This window comes from Centroberyx affinis, unplaced genomic scaffold (genome assembly GCF_046629955.1).
Source record: "Centroberyx affinis isolate AG114_WGS23_722 - 3 ecotype Tasmania unplaced genomic scaffold, CSIRO-AGI_Caff_v1 ptg001131l_1, whole genome shotgun sequence".
Lineage (NCBI taxonomy): Eukaryota > Metazoa > Chordata > Actinopteri > Beryciformes > Berycidae > Centroberyx > Centroberyx affinis.
The window spans coordinates 632,099-647,113 of NW_027279670.1; the positions used below are offsets into that span (position 1 = coordinate 632,099).

General features: G+C 42.8%; 2 protein-coding genes across 2 annotated transcripts; one reads left to right on the top strand and one right to left on the bottom strand.

The window, feature by feature from the left end:
- Window positions 1–854: 854 nt before the first annotated feature.
- pigf (phosphatidylinositol glycan anchor biosynthesis, class F) lies at window positions 855–4,059 on the top strand. Its single transcript, XM_071524011.1, has 5 exons — window positions 855–1,228; window positions 1,776–1,867; window positions 3,016–3,132; window positions 3,317–3,425; window positions 3,631–4,059. The coding sequence occupies exons 1-5, from the start codon at window positions 1,001–1,003 to the stop codon at window positions 3,742–3,744; spliced, it is 660 nt and encodes a 219-aa protein (XP_071380112.1). The 5' UTR covers window positions 855–1,000; the 3' UTR covers window positions 3,745–4,059.
- Window positions 4,060–8,097: 4,038 nt separating this feature from the next.
- cox7a2l (cytochrome c oxidase subunit 7A2 like) lies at window positions 8,098–12,064 on the bottom strand. The gene is made up of 3 exons (XM_071524006.1): window positions 11,924–12,064; window positions 9,436–9,570; window positions 8,098–8,538 (listed from the first exon to the last, which is right to left on the bottom strand). Exons 1-3 carry the CDS (start codon window positions 11,993–11,995, stop codon window positions 8,398–8,400), a joined length of 348 nt encoding a protein of 115 aa, XP_071380107.1. The 5' UTR covers window positions 11,996–12,064; the 3' UTR covers window positions 8,098–8,397.
- Between the last annotated feature and the right edge of the window lie 2,951 nt (window positions 12,065–15,015).

Here is a 15,015-nt window from a genome sequence, read left to right on the forward strand (position 1 = left end):
GTTAAGAGATTTCAGATCACATGAGAGGAGGCTATAATAGCCAATAGGCTACTAATCCTGTATGATACAGACAGAGGTTCTTTCAGCTCTAGCACATATATCTATGAAACAATAACTTCAAGCAATAAGCCTGGCACACAGTGACATTTTATAACTTAGACCAGTTGAACAGGGGACAGGGCCTTAAATGAGGAATCTGTAAACCAAATTTGCATGTGTACACACATTTCACAGCTGTTGTGCAAAGGTGTCCTATGATTATAATTAATGTAATGTGTCTTGAACCAGTTGAAGGACCGTCTCTCTAGACCACTCTGCCGCCTGTCATTACATCACAGTCCAACTTTATATTTCATCTACTACATTTGGTGTGTTGTACATTGTGAGACCAGAAGTGATAATAGGCTACATTTGATGTTAAAATCATTTACAGCTTGTACATCTCCCCTATTCCATTTCAGGTAATTTTCTTCTGTGGTTTATATACTGTTTACCATACTGTTTCAGTCCATTTACAAGTCAGTAATTTAATATTGATTTGAGCCTACTCATCAACTGTCACTGAGTTGTGGAAAAAAATGATTGGCTAAAGTTGATCATACAAGTTATATATACAGTATTTAATAATGTATTTAATTTTATATATTGAGGACCCTCACAATAAAAATGTGGTCCTCTGATCAACCAAGAATAACTTACCGTAGGCCCTACTACAGTATTATAATTTGCATTGTCTTATGGTCAACATGTTTTGATTATTCTAACAGAACTAACTTAGGCCCTCTGATCCGTTCAAATGTTGGGACTTTTATTGTGAAGTTCAAGCGGAAGGTGGTACCTATGTTACAGCGGGCTTTACGCTGCCCTCGGTGTTGCTCCATGTTTACGGAAGGGAGGTCGGGTGAGTGATCCCCTCCGTTCATTCATATTTAAAGCAGCATTTTAAAGGCTTTCTACATTTTGTTATAGTCTCGTCGAGCCATTAGGCACGTCCGCCGCCATGTGGGACCACGAGATCAGAGCCATGGCGTCCTCGCATGCCATCATCGCCTCCTCGGTGTTCATGGCGACCGTACTGCCTGCTGTGCTCGTGCAGGGATTCTCCGTGTACGGTACGCACCTGCTTTGGCTCTACTCGGTGTCCGGGGCCGTGACCGTGGTCAATATCGCCGTCTTCTGGCTGCTCGGTATCACCCCGCCCACCAAGAAACACACACTCGGCTACAAGGTAGTGTACGGGCTGAACTAATGGTGCTATTCCCACGAGCCATTATTATCGTTGGGAATAACGTTAGTAGTAGTAGTAGTAGGCTAGCAGCAGTGGGCTAAGTTAGCTGAAAACTCGCACACTCATGCTATTCTCACTATTTCTGTATAATAATTATGATAATAATAATAACTCTTGCCATTTCTCTACTCGAGTAGGTCTTTATTGTTATTAGATGGGAAGATGTATTCAACCTTTTATACACCTAGATATTTATGTATTTTTTTCCATAGACATGAATGGTAGATCGTAAATACTTTCAAAACATGAACTCTTTGAAATGTATCAACTTTTTAACCTTTCAAGCTGACGCAATGACACTTCCAGCTGCTTTCAGCTAGCCCACACATTTTTGGAAATTGACTTTTCTCCAAGAGACATCATTCATACCTAGATCATGTTTGGACCTCAAAGGCTTAAACTGTTACGTCCACGCTCATTGACTGTTTTTTTGTCTTTTTTTTGTCATTATCTCTTCACCCCAACCCTCCTCACCCTGTTTCTGTAGCTGTCTAGGTTGGTTCGCTCCTGTCTCTACTTCCTCCTGTCCTGCCTGTTCTACCATACTGTGGTGGTTCTCTATGGAGCACCGCTGATTGAGTGAGTAGCTGGTGTTGCTCTTTGTACGTGTGAGAGAGAGAGAGAGAGGGAAAGAGAGAGAAAGAGAGAGAGAGAGAGAGAGAGAGAGGGAAAGGGAAAGGGGGGAGTTAAGGAGGAGTATTTGTTGTTGGGTAAGGTTTAGTGTAGGAGAGGGAGACATACTGAATCCTAATGTCCGGTCTCACAGCCTCACAGACTTTAAGGCACGCTCCCTCTAAGTCCACAAGAGCTTAGGGCTATCTCACTGCTAAATCAGCAGGTGCTTAAGGGCTCTGATGTGAACTTTTGGAGTCTTCCATGTGGACTTTTAGTGAGTCTGAAAAGCTGCAGACTTTCCAGAGGGAATTGCCCATAATTCATAGTGTCAGTGATGACAATAAATAGGGACACTGGGGAAGAGTCCAAAAACATGTAAACACACCAAGCATGGCAGGTATTGGCAAGAAAAAGTTTATCTGTAAATGTAAATATATGTCTTACTAGTGTAGTGTAAGCAGTTTGTATCTTAAGACAAACATGATTTGAATACGACGTCCATATCTGTTTTCATCCGACTAAGTACATCTGGGCTTTCCACATCACTGCATCCAAGTCAGAGTGTGATGTCACAAAGCCTGTCTCGTTTCTCATTTTTATACAATGTTGAAGCCCTCACACCTTCTCACATTCACACACTATGCTGAACACATTGGTGATGTTACCCAAAGTCCGTGAGGATTCAGTCCGTGTGTCCGGAGTCCACACATTGGACTCCGGACACATTGGATTGGATTTTTAGTTCAGCTATACCAACATTTCTTGGAGGCTGAGCTGGTTTGGAGCCAGAAATAATCTCATTGGTTGAGTGATGGAGCCAAAGAACCACAGTGTGGTCAGACTATAAATAAAAAATGGCAATGATTTATTTTTTCATTTATTCATGGCCATGGCCTGAATGCCGATGGGATCGACCTGAGAATCGTCTAGTGTGACCTAGCCTTTAGCCAGAAAATGGGGAGGTTGTTTGGCTCCGCCCATTGAGGTTTAACTCAAGCAATAAGATTTTTTCTGCTTTCAGAGCAGCTCTGCTCTGAGTAACTAGCACTCTAATCTGCAAGGTAGAGATATGATTGGTACGATGAGCCTCTAACTTCTCATGTATGTTTTAGGACTGCCCTGGAGACGTTCTCCCTCGCTGTGCTGCTGACCTCTCTAACCACATTGAGGTGCCTCTGTGTCCTCGGTCCCAATGTCCAGGCCTGGATACGAGTGTTCAGTCGACATGGGTAAGCCTAAAATCTCTCTCTCTCACACACGCACTTACACAATCTCTCATCACTGTCCGGCTTTCCCTCTTCTCCCGTCTTTCTGTTTTTAGCGGTCCATCTCTCACATGTTTCATGTATTTATCTTGTCTCTGAAATTAATGTGAATTGAAACATTCTTCCTTTGATCTGTCTCTGGGTGCAGAGCTATGTCAGTGTGGGACACTTCTCTGCAGATCACAGTGGCCTGCACAGTGGTAGGTGCCTGGGTGGGAGCCTTCCCTATACCCCTGGACTGGGACAGGCCTTGGCAGGTCAGAACACACACACAAACATAACATTCACACGCACATATGCACACATACTGACTTGAAATCCTCTCTTTACCTCGTTTCTATCGTGGGATCTTTATCCTCATACCTCATACTGGTAGTCTGGTGGTTTATCTCCTTCTCTGTGGTGGGTAGTCATGCTTTGTGCTAGTGGAGGATCAGGCTCATCGTGTCTTTCTTCCTGTAGGTGTGGCCTGTTTCCTGTAGCCTGGGCTCTGTGATTGGCTTCCTGACCGGGCTTGTTGGCGCCCCTGCCTGGATCCACTATCACCGCAAACAGCTCACCTACAAGTGCAAGTGATGGACAGAAGTGTGTGTGTATGTGTGTGTTGGTATGACTGCGACCTCAAGGCTATTTCTTGTATTCCTGCTGTATTCCTTTTGACTTTTTACCAATTATTTATTGGGAGCATTTAAGTCCCTTTGCCTGCCAACAGGAGAGATAATTTTGTAATAACATGAGACCTTTGAGCAACATTATTTTGTACGCATGAAGGCTGAAGGATGTTCATAAGGAATTTTGACACAAATAAAGTGTTAATTCTGTAACAATCTGCCCTTTTTGGAGTTTGTGGTTGAAGCTGTTAACTAATGTGTGTTTAACTTGTAATAAAAAAAAAGAGTCCAGTTCCCTTAAGGCTTATATATCTAATTTCCCCTTTGGAATTATTATTTTTGACCTAGGCATACTAACTGAATCCAAATATTTTCAAAACCTGTAGGTGGTGCTGTAGGATTAGTGTGTGTGTGTGTGTGTGTGTGTGTGTGAGAGAGAGAGAGAGCAGGCAAGAAGAGTTTAAATGAAGAGGATAGATCAAGCCTTACACTCATTTGCAAGTAATACAAAGTAATCAGTATTACGATTCAGCATTAACTCCACGTATTGAAGTACTGGCGAGGGAAAGTCAGAGCGTTAGAGGCAACGATAGAGAAGTAAGAGAGAGAGAGCAAAGTATACTTTTACTCAGGCACACACACGCACGCGCGCGCGCACACACGCAGTCGTTCTGCACCTGAAGCTGACTACTGATGAATACTGTTCCTTTTAAACAACCATTAATCTTGCCTCGAACTCCATTTCAACACCCTCCTCTCCCTCCCTCTCTCATTCTCATTCCACCTTTTCACCTCAGGCAACCATATTGATTCACTTTCATTTTAAAGACATTAATTCTCTCCCTTCATGCCTCCCACGTCTCTTGTTCTCCCTCACAGCCAGTACCCAGAATGAAACTTAGGCTACATCTCTGCATCACTGCGTCAGATTGCAAGGAAATGAGGGATGTTGTTTGCAGACAGTCTAGCCCCCGGTCCCTTAGACACTTGTAATACAATACATCTCTAGTAATTACGTTGAAGGAAAAAAAAAAGCAAAGTGGAAAGAAGATTGAATTGCGATCATATTTCCAGCGTGATTTTCTTCTGAAATTTGCTTGGGTCTGGTGCTGTTGGGGTAGTGGGATATTTTCCAACACATATCCCAGGGCAAAGCTGCTCCTTTGCCCAATATTTGGCCACTTACATAAGGCTGTGGCCTGGGCAAGGCGGAGGAAAATAGCCTCAAGGAGAGAAAGAGTGAGAGACAGGAGGAAAAAGTACCTTTTCACAAGCAGGAGAAAGACAGGGAATTTGAAAGCCTTTTAAGTGCATACAGGTGGCGCATACACCAATCAACACGCCTCTCATGCTTCAATCTCCCTCCATCTCCCTCTCTCCAGTGAGTCTCAGGCAATCTGACCCCACGCTGTTCTCCTCCATTAGCCTTGTTCTCCATGCCTTTTCTATTTTCCACCTCGGCTCCGGCACCTCATAACCTGTGAAGAGCCGAGGAAGTGGAGGGTCGTGTGGGTGATATGACTGATTTCACCCTGGCCAGAGTAAAATTTCACCCTGATTACACCTCCTTGTAGTGAGAGTGGCGGGGAGGGGGGTCAGACATGCATGTTTTGTGAAGATGATTCATACATCACTCACTGCGCTGGGCATGTTTTGACTAGCCATAAACGAGTGTCTCTTTGTGCCCCTTGAAGTGCTTGTGTGTGTTTATTGATGTATTACGTGCATGTGAGTGCAGATGGAGTTGCTTTTGTCCCTTCTATCCAATTCCAGTTGCGGTCATTTCATCTACGAGAGCAGCACAAGGCCCCTCGCTCTCTCTTACGACACACACACACACACACACAAAAGCAACAGCCTCACAAATTGCCCTCCCTCATTCAATCTCAGAGAACTTTATTTATTCATTATTTGTTCTCTGGCTGTGCTATTGTAGCAGGGTATTGTGATGAGAGGTAATTTGTCACCCCCCAACACCCCACCCTACACCACCATGTTTCCCTGCAAGGCGGATGCAGCGACGTGTTTGGTGTTTGCAGAGGTGTTAAGACTCTGCCTTTGTTCCTCCGAGAGTGAATGAGAGAAAGAGAAAGAGAGTATTATATTCTGAATCGAGCTGCGTCTTCGTCTGCTATCATGTCTAAATGAGTCAGTCTGAAGGGGATCGGTGTGGAGAGGTGGTGCGACAGGATAGACGTGAGCAGCTTTCTCTTGTGTTCCCCTGGTGCCGCTGAGGGGAATGTGTAAACACTAGCTCTAATAGAGGGATTAAAATTTCATGAGTTTTTTTTCTTCTGGCCAGTCACACAACCCCCCCTCCCCCCTCCCATCCTCCATAACAGCCTTCTTCTCACCCTCTCTCCCTCTCACTTCCCTCTCTCCATCTCCTTACACCCCAGTTGCTTCCTGTCATTTTTTTTCCTCCTCTCTCCCTTTTGCTCCTTTTCCCCTCTCACCACATCGCCGAGCGCTCTCCATCCGGTGTGTTCACACTCGTTTGAGGAGTGAATGTGTGCTCTGTTAACAGTAGGGGGGTGCTGTGTTACCGAGTGGTAAACATGCTTACGACGAGCTCTTGTGTCTCTGCTGTTGGGGTCTGAGAGCTGCAAAACAAAAGGGTCCATTTTTTTTTTTTTACAAGTAGGCTGTCGTGACACTCTGTTGCTGAGAGAGGGGTAGGGAGATAGAGGGGTATAAAGGAGTTTCCTTGATGAAAGACAGGCACAAGGTTTACAAAAAAAACATATTATAAGATAGATCCCGTGACACTGAGGACTGTGTAGGTGTGTGCACAAAACGATTAGGTTTTTCTCAGGGAAGCTGAAGTGGGAAGTTGTGACTGAGTCAGTAACAGAGAGGGTGGTAGGAAGGGGAGGGGACAGGGGATTCCTTGTTAAAACACATGCACAATATAAAAATAACAGGGTTCCCACACTTAAGACATCAAATTCAAAGAGTTTTCAGTGACGTTCAAGGACTCAAAACGGACAGGGTCAAAAGGGTCAAAATTAGACATTGTAGAAGACTCATATTTTACTCATGATCTTGCCAAGTCAAAAAAATTCTGGTGAAATCGATTCATTTTTAAACCGCTGCTGTATCAACACAAATCTCCATCACAGGGTTTTCCTCTGGATCATGTGAAGTGTTGATGCTAGGGTGGAGAGGACCAGAGAGCTGAGGCATACTGACACGTTAAGAGTGCTATTATTTTAACAAAAAATCAAATACTTTCAAGGCCATCGATTCACTTTCCAAAACTTTTATGGCCTTATTTTGTTTTTTCTCAAATCCACAAGGATTTTCAAGGCCTGTGGGAACCCTGAAAAAATATCAACATTAGTTTCAGAGGCATACTTTGACACTAGAGACCAACTGTTTGTATCCATGTCACAGAACCGATTTCCTTCTTTAGTTTGAGTCTGATCCAACACAAACCAGAACTAAAACACTCCTGTACAGCCTTCATCTGCTGTATGTACAGTACTGTGCAACATGCAAGTGCTTTGTGTGTGTTTGCAAGTGGTGGAGCTCTCTCTGAGGAGCTCTGCCAATCATGTAATCAGTGGAGGACACCTCTGGAGAGCGTCCAGCTGGGAGCGTCATGTGACCCTGACCCCTCCCTGTGCAATCAATAAGAACACACAAACATACGTGAGGGTGAAGAACACAGAGGCCAAGTACACGTTACAATATCCTGCACACCCCAATAAAGAAAAGGCAAGGACAGATTACTGACAGTATCCTTTCAGTCTTTTAGCAGCTTGATGTGGGATTGCCAGCATGCCTGTCTGGAACAATCTCTCTCTCTCTCTTTCTCTCTCTCTCTCTCTCTCTCTCTCTCACACACACTCACACACACACACACACAGAGCATCTGACATCACACCAGGGCCCACACACACACAAATAAGAGACAGTATTTGAGCCAAGTGAGCAGCAGCTATGTTCCAGACGGGGTGTCTCCATCATTCTCTCTCTCTCTCCCTCACACACACACACACACACGCTCAGTTATCGCTGCACTACCGAAGGCAGGCTACAGCCTGTTGAAAGCTGTGAGCAGAAAATAATCTTTACATCTCCTATTTTAACATCTATAAGCGGTGAGAGAGATGACGCAGCTCCCCTATGGACAGTTTTGTATATGAAGTCCATGTGTTGCTGCCACTGGCCATCCTCCAAGTCCATCGATTTCAACTGTTACTGTTGATAGGCATTGAATGGTATGACTTCTACAACCAGTGCTATGTGTGTTATTTTTTTAGTGAAATACAACCAAACCGGGACAAGAAAGACTTTGCGCTCAAAGCATCGTTAAACCTTTTTTTTCATAAAATTTATTAACTTCGATATCGTTTTACAAAGAAGACAGACATATAGTTATCATTTGTGTGATTTACTGGCATCCATTCCAACCATCATCATTCCTGAGAACAGTCTCAGTCTTGATGTGGTGGCATGGAGAGTGTCAGGTTGATGTATTGGCTGACACAGCAGTGACATGTAAGAGGTGTGGGGTTGGTATGGAAGTGTCAGACCCAATCAGGTGTTTCTGGGCCTCTTGTGTTCTCTTCTTGTGGGGCCGGGGCCGGGTCAGAGCCGGGGTGGGCGGCGGTTACTTATTGCTGGGCTGGGCTGCGATGTAGAGGGCCACGATGCAGTAGAGAGCGCCTCCTACAGTGAGGGCCATGGTGGTGCGGTACAGCAGCCTGTCGGGAACGCCGCGCTTCAAATGAACGGGGATGCCGTCCGTCGTCTGAGAGAAGAGATAGGATGGAGCAGGCGGGAGGGCGGGGGAAGACGGGAAGGGGGAAAAAAAAACAAGAAAAGGAAGTTGTAACATAAAAATCATAATGATAAATTTTTTTGACATATTCTTTGACACACCACTATTTTTCCCTTGCCTCTTTACCTGCTACATTCTGTTTTTTTGCACCCATGTAACTCACTTTTTGTCTCAATATTGTGATATGAAAGGCAGTGCACAGGTCACAGCTTTTTCTACACACAAAAAATTTGGGTTGAAAAACTGAGGTGCATCGTACTGGTGATCTATTCAGTTTGAACATAATGACTTTCTAATTAATGACTGATTTTCTCCAATGTGCAATTTGCTCTGGAGGCCATGGTTTCTGTACAGCTGCAGGATTTCTTGTTTAGGTGACTGAATGGAACACCTTTCTCTTCAATAAGTATAAAAAAAATAATAAAAAAAAGAACGCTGTCTCTTGTATTTTGAAAAATGCAGCAGTCAATACTGTGATTTCCATTTATTTGAGTAATTGCACAGCCCAACTTCAGAGTTTCTTATTACTCCCATCAGCCCTTCACTTGTGATGGATTTTCAGAGGGAGGAGAGTGGAATGTGATTACGAACCGAGAGGGAAATAAACACCAGTCACCAGCTAAATGCTTATAGATCTAGAACTGAATGTTTTGACTAATAAGTTTAGTTGCTTTGGTAAGTTTATCTACTCTGACAGCCAGTTTGGCAGGTCATGAACCCTCATTTTGAGGTGATCTCTGGTTCTAAAAACCTAGGTGGCTGTGAAAATTGTGAAAGCATCTGGTGGAAAAAGAGCTTTTTGCTGTGATTAAGAATGACATACACCCTGCTGAGATTCAGTCTATTCCAGCCGGTTGTCTTGGTTACCTGGAATTTTCTCTGGAGGTCGGGCACCCTGTTGCCTCCCAGGTACTCCACTGTGGACCCGGCCTCTGACACCACCTTGGTGGGCGTGGCAAAGATCATGGTTGGGGACTCCGCTGGCACACCCGGCCTCAGTCCCTGTACAGAATACACAACCACTCACCTTATTATTGTAATATACAAGGATGAAACAAGACAACGCAATTACCCAGCTCCACCCACTCTAGCATAAACTACAAGTGATTACCTAAGGAGCGCTTGATTTATCTTATCTTGTCAAGTTATGCCTCCGCTTGTGAGACTGTTTAAGTGTCTGTTACGATTAATAAAGAGCACCTCAAGTAGTTTAACACTGGAAGCACTATTAACATCTAGGCCTATTTTTGTCAAAAGCTCGTTAAGCACTGCGTCATTAATCAATGGCAAAGTCAAATAACATTTACATAATTTAAAGATCATGTTTTAATGGGCTCCTAGTCTCATGCAGCCAGACCTTTCCCCACACTTTGTTGGAGTGGACAGCAGGATCAAGTGAGACACAGTAGGTGGACTCATGGTGTCCAGAGAACACAATGGGGAAGTAGACGAGTCTCGCTTATGACTTATGAGCTCCCTGCTGCATTCTCCCAGCCTATGATTTTGGTTGCTAATGAACTCTCCAGAGAGCCCTCCCAGAAATAAATATAAATCATTGATCAATGTGATTTGGTTAAATAGTTTTAGAGAAAATGTTCAGAAACAACACCTCACTCACTGTACACAACCCACTGTGTTGTGTACAGCTATCAAGCTGGAGCAGTCCGGGGAAAGTCTCATCAATTATGACACTGTCATGTTTATTTCACTTGGTACATCTAAAGCTGTAAGTAACAAAACACCAGAGATGCTTTGTGTTGTTTTTCAGAAGGTATTTATGAGTTAGAGGTTGTTGTTTTTTTTTTACCTTAGTAGAAGTGTACCTACTTGATATACACACATTTGGTGGAAGCTTCCCCACCCACCTTGGTTTAAAAAGACCCATTACCTTGTTAGATATTGCGGAGGCAGAAAGTGTGGGGAATTTAATTTGACGCATATACAAAAATACAGATGGACTGAAAGTAAATAATTTTTACTTGCCATTTAAATAAAGCCTTTACTAAACATGCAGCATTAATTTATCTTTGTGCATTGTACCAGAAAGACAGAGAAAACAGCTTCTCCAGTCTGATGTGTTGCTCTCTTTATAACAGCAGGACATGTTCTGTATGGTGTAAGCTACAGCTTACACCATACAGAACAGGACAAAAGAGCAGTAAATGTTGCCTTCCAGTGCTGTCGAAAATATCGGAAATTATGAGATGAGCATGCATGAACAACCCAAGAAAGTGATAAATATGACTGGGAAAAGCTGAAATTTTCTATGACAGCCGAGATGCCAAGATGTGACATTTAGGGGCCCAGGAGCAAGGAATCTGTATCAACAACTGATGGTAAATATGATGTATTTTATTATCCTATGTTATTGTATGGAATCTCATGTAAATAATTTGAATTTGTTGTATGTAGTTGTATGGTTTTATTTTCTCTCTTTATTTAACCTAGATTTGTCACACATTTTTATGCATTCTTACATTAATTAAAACATTGTTTATGTGTCTGATGTGCATTTTCTCCTCTTCATTCAGACACTGCAGCACCAAGTAGCTCAGTACCAACTGATCTCTAAATCAAACAGCCACAAAAAAAATCATTTTTGTTGAGGCTCCATTTTGTTTTTATTTCCAACAAAAAGCTTTGAATGTGTGACACATCACTTCCAAACTCGGAAACGGGAGTCAGAAGCAGCCTCAGCTGTACTGTCATTGAATAATAAGCAGGTCGCACTATAAAGAACAGAAGAGCAATAAAGGTCACATCTGACAGATGCTCCGAGAAGCCAATAACTATAGACACATTCCAAATTGGCTGTAATGTTACCTGAAGGTCAGATAAACTGACAGGAAATAACCTTTCAGGATGACAGGCAAAACAGTAAATAAAGCTGCTTTGATGAAGTGTGATAAAACTGAGAACTAGGATTTTGTCCAGCTGGCGAAGAGAAGCAGATCAAACACGGCCTGTCTGCAAGTTTCCTTATGTTACTTTTAGGACTCTGACTGTGAGAACCTTTAATGGAGCAGTTTCGCAGTTGAAATAAATGCAAAGACGACGACAACTGCAGACCCAATGAGAATATACAGTAAGTCTGCGGACCTGGGCTGATTTCTCAACAAAGAGGAAACAAGACAACAAGGAAACCAACCAGTCCCCTGAAGCTGAATTTAAGACTTAAATAGTGCAGTTAAATGTATTCCAGACCTCTAAATCCCTCAATTTAAGACATTTAAGACGTTTATAGGACCCGGTACAGTCGGTGAATGGACCACTGGCTTATCTAAGAGTGATATGAAGGTCATCCTCGGCGGCTACCGACCCGGTTCTTCACCGACACCCCGCTTCCCGGTCTCACCTGAGGACTGTAGGCGGCCGGAGGAGCAGTCCCCGTCAGTTTCTGGGTGAAGCCGCTGAACTTGTAGTACATTTTCCAGCTGAAGGACGGGGAAGGTGTTATCCACAACAAAAATCACCCGGTAAAAGGTCTTCCTGTCGCGGCCGTCGACGGAAGATGACGTAGCAGTCAGCTGCCTCTCCGCTGCCCGCTTATAATTCAAGTGGAGGCATGCAGTCCTACATTGTTGGTGCAATAAGTCCAAACCGCTCTTTGACACTGTATGAGACGCAGTGATAACCAGTGACAGTTAGTATATCAAAGAGGCTAGAAGTTGTACAAATTAGATCAGCATTATGCATAGTTATTTCAAGGTTCTGGCAGCAAATTGTGACAAGACAGTTATGGTGCCTGATGTGGTCAAAAAGGTGGGTGAACTATGACCTCCAGTTGTTGATTATCATAAGAAAAATAAACAAAAATCAGTAAAATTTTCAGAAAATCATTAATTTATGCTTTTTCCCCTTCAAGTCCCCACCCTCAAATAACTTACTTTGATACTATTTACAGTAATGTATACTATGGATTTGTTATGAAAATTGACATAATCTTAAAAAGATGGTTCAACTCTAGTCTGCAAATAAAACGGTGGATAAAATGGGTTTAGGTCCACCACATCCCTATGGTAATTGCAAATAATTCTGACGCTTTTGTTAAAGCATATTGCATTTTTTATATGGTTTCTTAACATGGGTTACATTGAAAAGGTGTTTACATGTAAAACAATAAAGGTCCATAAGTATCAGATAATGAAGAATACTGATCAAGCATCAGGTGTATATCATTGTGATTGAGATGGTTGAGAAAACTTGAGTAGTGAAATAGAAAGCATATGTGACCAGTTGTCAAAGAGAGGTCCTGAAGACCCAGACGTCATTTATGTGTTTGAAATGATATAGTTCAGTTTTACTAATATTTCATGAAGGTAGCACAATGCACAAGCTTTTACTGAAAGGCACGTTTCATTGCCTACAGGAGGCCTGGAGGTGCATGACTGACACTTCATGACCATGGAATTATCAAGCTCCAGTGACATATTGGTAAAAAAAAAAACTTATCCATATAACGTAGCTCTAGGTCATACCATGTGGCTGGAATTCTTGAATTAATTGAGTGAAAAATGCAAATTAAGAAGGTTATATTAGTTATTGTTTATGAGCCGTGAAAACTTTAAAGCATATATCTCAAAACTACTGTGAACTCAGATGATGGAGCCTCATAATTCTAAGATTACAACAACATTTTATCACACACAGTTATTACAAATTGACAGAACAATATTTTGAATAAAATGTTTTATTATAAAAGCTCATACATTGATCAGATTAATTACAAGAAGTCTGAAAGTCTACTGATGGAAAAGTGTGTGATGTTTTCAATCAGGCCTGGCCATAATCCACTGGGCTACCAGCTGTGCCACATCAACTCATTTTCTGTTTAACAATGTTTCTGAAGTCAATGAAGATTGATTGAATGTGAGTTGAATCTTTTCCCCTGTGCAATTGTCCTACTTGAAAAGCACATTTATAAGATAATACAACAACAAGGACATTGAGATTTGTACTGTCCATAATACATACTAACCTCATGTCTACAAATGCTGAAAGACCCCATGAACTTTGTGAGGAAATGACAGCTATAGACAGAATGATTTTAGGGCAGACAGACAATGAACAAAGAGGCTCAACTTCATTAATTTTCAAATTTCCTTTGCAGCAGAAGAGCCTGATCTCGGGGTGTGTGTGTGTGTGTGTGTGTGTGTGTGTGTGTGTGTGTGTGTGTGTGTGTGTGTGTGTGTGTGTGTGCGTGCGTGTGTATGTGTGTGTGTAAAAAGAGGAGGGTTGATGGCAGCAGGAGGAAGAGGAGAAGAGATGCAGAGAAAGACTGTTGTGTGGGAGAGGTGTTGACTTGTTTGTTTGGATCATGTCTCTCTTCAACAAATCATATCGCCTTGGCAAACCATGGACAGTGCAAACATGTCTGAATCACGAATGTCAGAATCATCATCTGTGACAGCCTCGGCTGTGTGCATGTGCATATGCACGTCTTTTTACTTTCACTTTTTGACGAATTGTTAGTAGTCCTCTGATGACTTATTCATAATAATCAGAATGAAATGCTGCATGCCAGCCATGAGGTGCGTGTGGATGTGGCCTATTTGTGCGCACACAAATCAACCACCATTATGCGGTTGATTGACATGTTGGAGGAAGAGGTTGCCTTGGAGACGCAGAAATACAAAATGCCTCACATTCAGTGTACACTCACAAGTGAAGCTGCAATACACACTAAGTCTATTCATTCTTTGTGCTCGGGCTCACTCCGTCTTTTGTCGTCTCTGCCATCGCTGTAATTTTGTCCCATCGGCCCTTGTCTGCCATTTCACACTCCATCTCCTGTGCCATATTCGTTGCCCCTTTATTTTATTTGTCTGTCACCCCTCTGGCCCTCTCTGACCTGTCTCTATATTCCATTATCGCTGGCTTATGCAGCCCCTCCAAGCCCCTCTCTTTACTCCCCTCCCAATCCCTGCTTTGCACTCACTCATTCATTCCCTCTCTATACTTCACAGGTTTAACAGAATGCATCTAGGTCACACATCAATCTTGTGTAACTTGTACCATCTGGGTGAAAAGCTTAGACAGATAGAATGAACGGCTGACAGATAGATAGACAAATAGACAGACAGGCACGTAGGCAGGCACGTACACACACACACACACACACACCCCACTCATCGCAGCATACAAAAAAGGGCGCAATCTCTGCCAATGTTGTAACCATGGGAATACAATGTAAACAGCAGCCACTGTCATAACTGGTTTGACTGTGCCTGTGTTTACCTAATGTAAATCATTATTTGTGTATTCTTCTTCTACTATCCAAATGGTGGTTTACAGAGATATCAGGCTTCAGCCCAGAGCATGCTGGTTATTAAGGAGGATGATGAGAGGTCATGAACACAACAGGCAGGAACTAGACAGGCCAAATAAAATCAGGTGTGGCTCAGGCAGGAAACAGAGCAGAGCGCAAAGCTGATTGTTATTTCACAA

What these genes read in the sequence shown, in the direction of transcription:
- pigf (XM_071524011.1), top strand. Translation starts at nt 1,001, where the DNA reads ATGTGGGACCACGAGATCAGAGCCATGGCGTCCTCGCATGCCATCATC. An exon ending in TATGGAGCACCGCTGATTGA is followed by an intron (nt 1,868 to 3,015) that starts GTGAGTAGCTGG and finishes TGTATGTTTTAG; the next exon opens with GACTGCCCTGGAGACGTTCT. An exon ending in CGAGTGTTCAGTCGACATGG is followed by an intron (nt 3,133 to 3,316) that starts GTAAGCCTAAAA and finishes CTCTGGGTGCAG; the next exon opens with AGCTATGTCAGTGTGGGACA.
- cox7a2l (XM_071524006.1), bottom strand. Translation starts at nt 11,995, where the DNA reads ATGTACTACAAGTTCAGCGGCTTCACCCAGAAACTGACGGGGACTGCT. An exon ending in CGGCCGCCTACAGTCCTCAG is followed by an intron (nt 9,571 to 11,923) that starts GTGAGACCGGGA and finishes TATTCTGTACAG; the next exon opens with GGACTGAGGCCGGGTGTGCC. An exon ending in ACCTCCAGAGAAAATTCCAG is followed by an intron (nt 8,539 to 9,435) that starts GTAACCAAGACA and finishes CTCTTCTCTCAG; the next exon opens with ACGACGGACGGCATCCCCGT.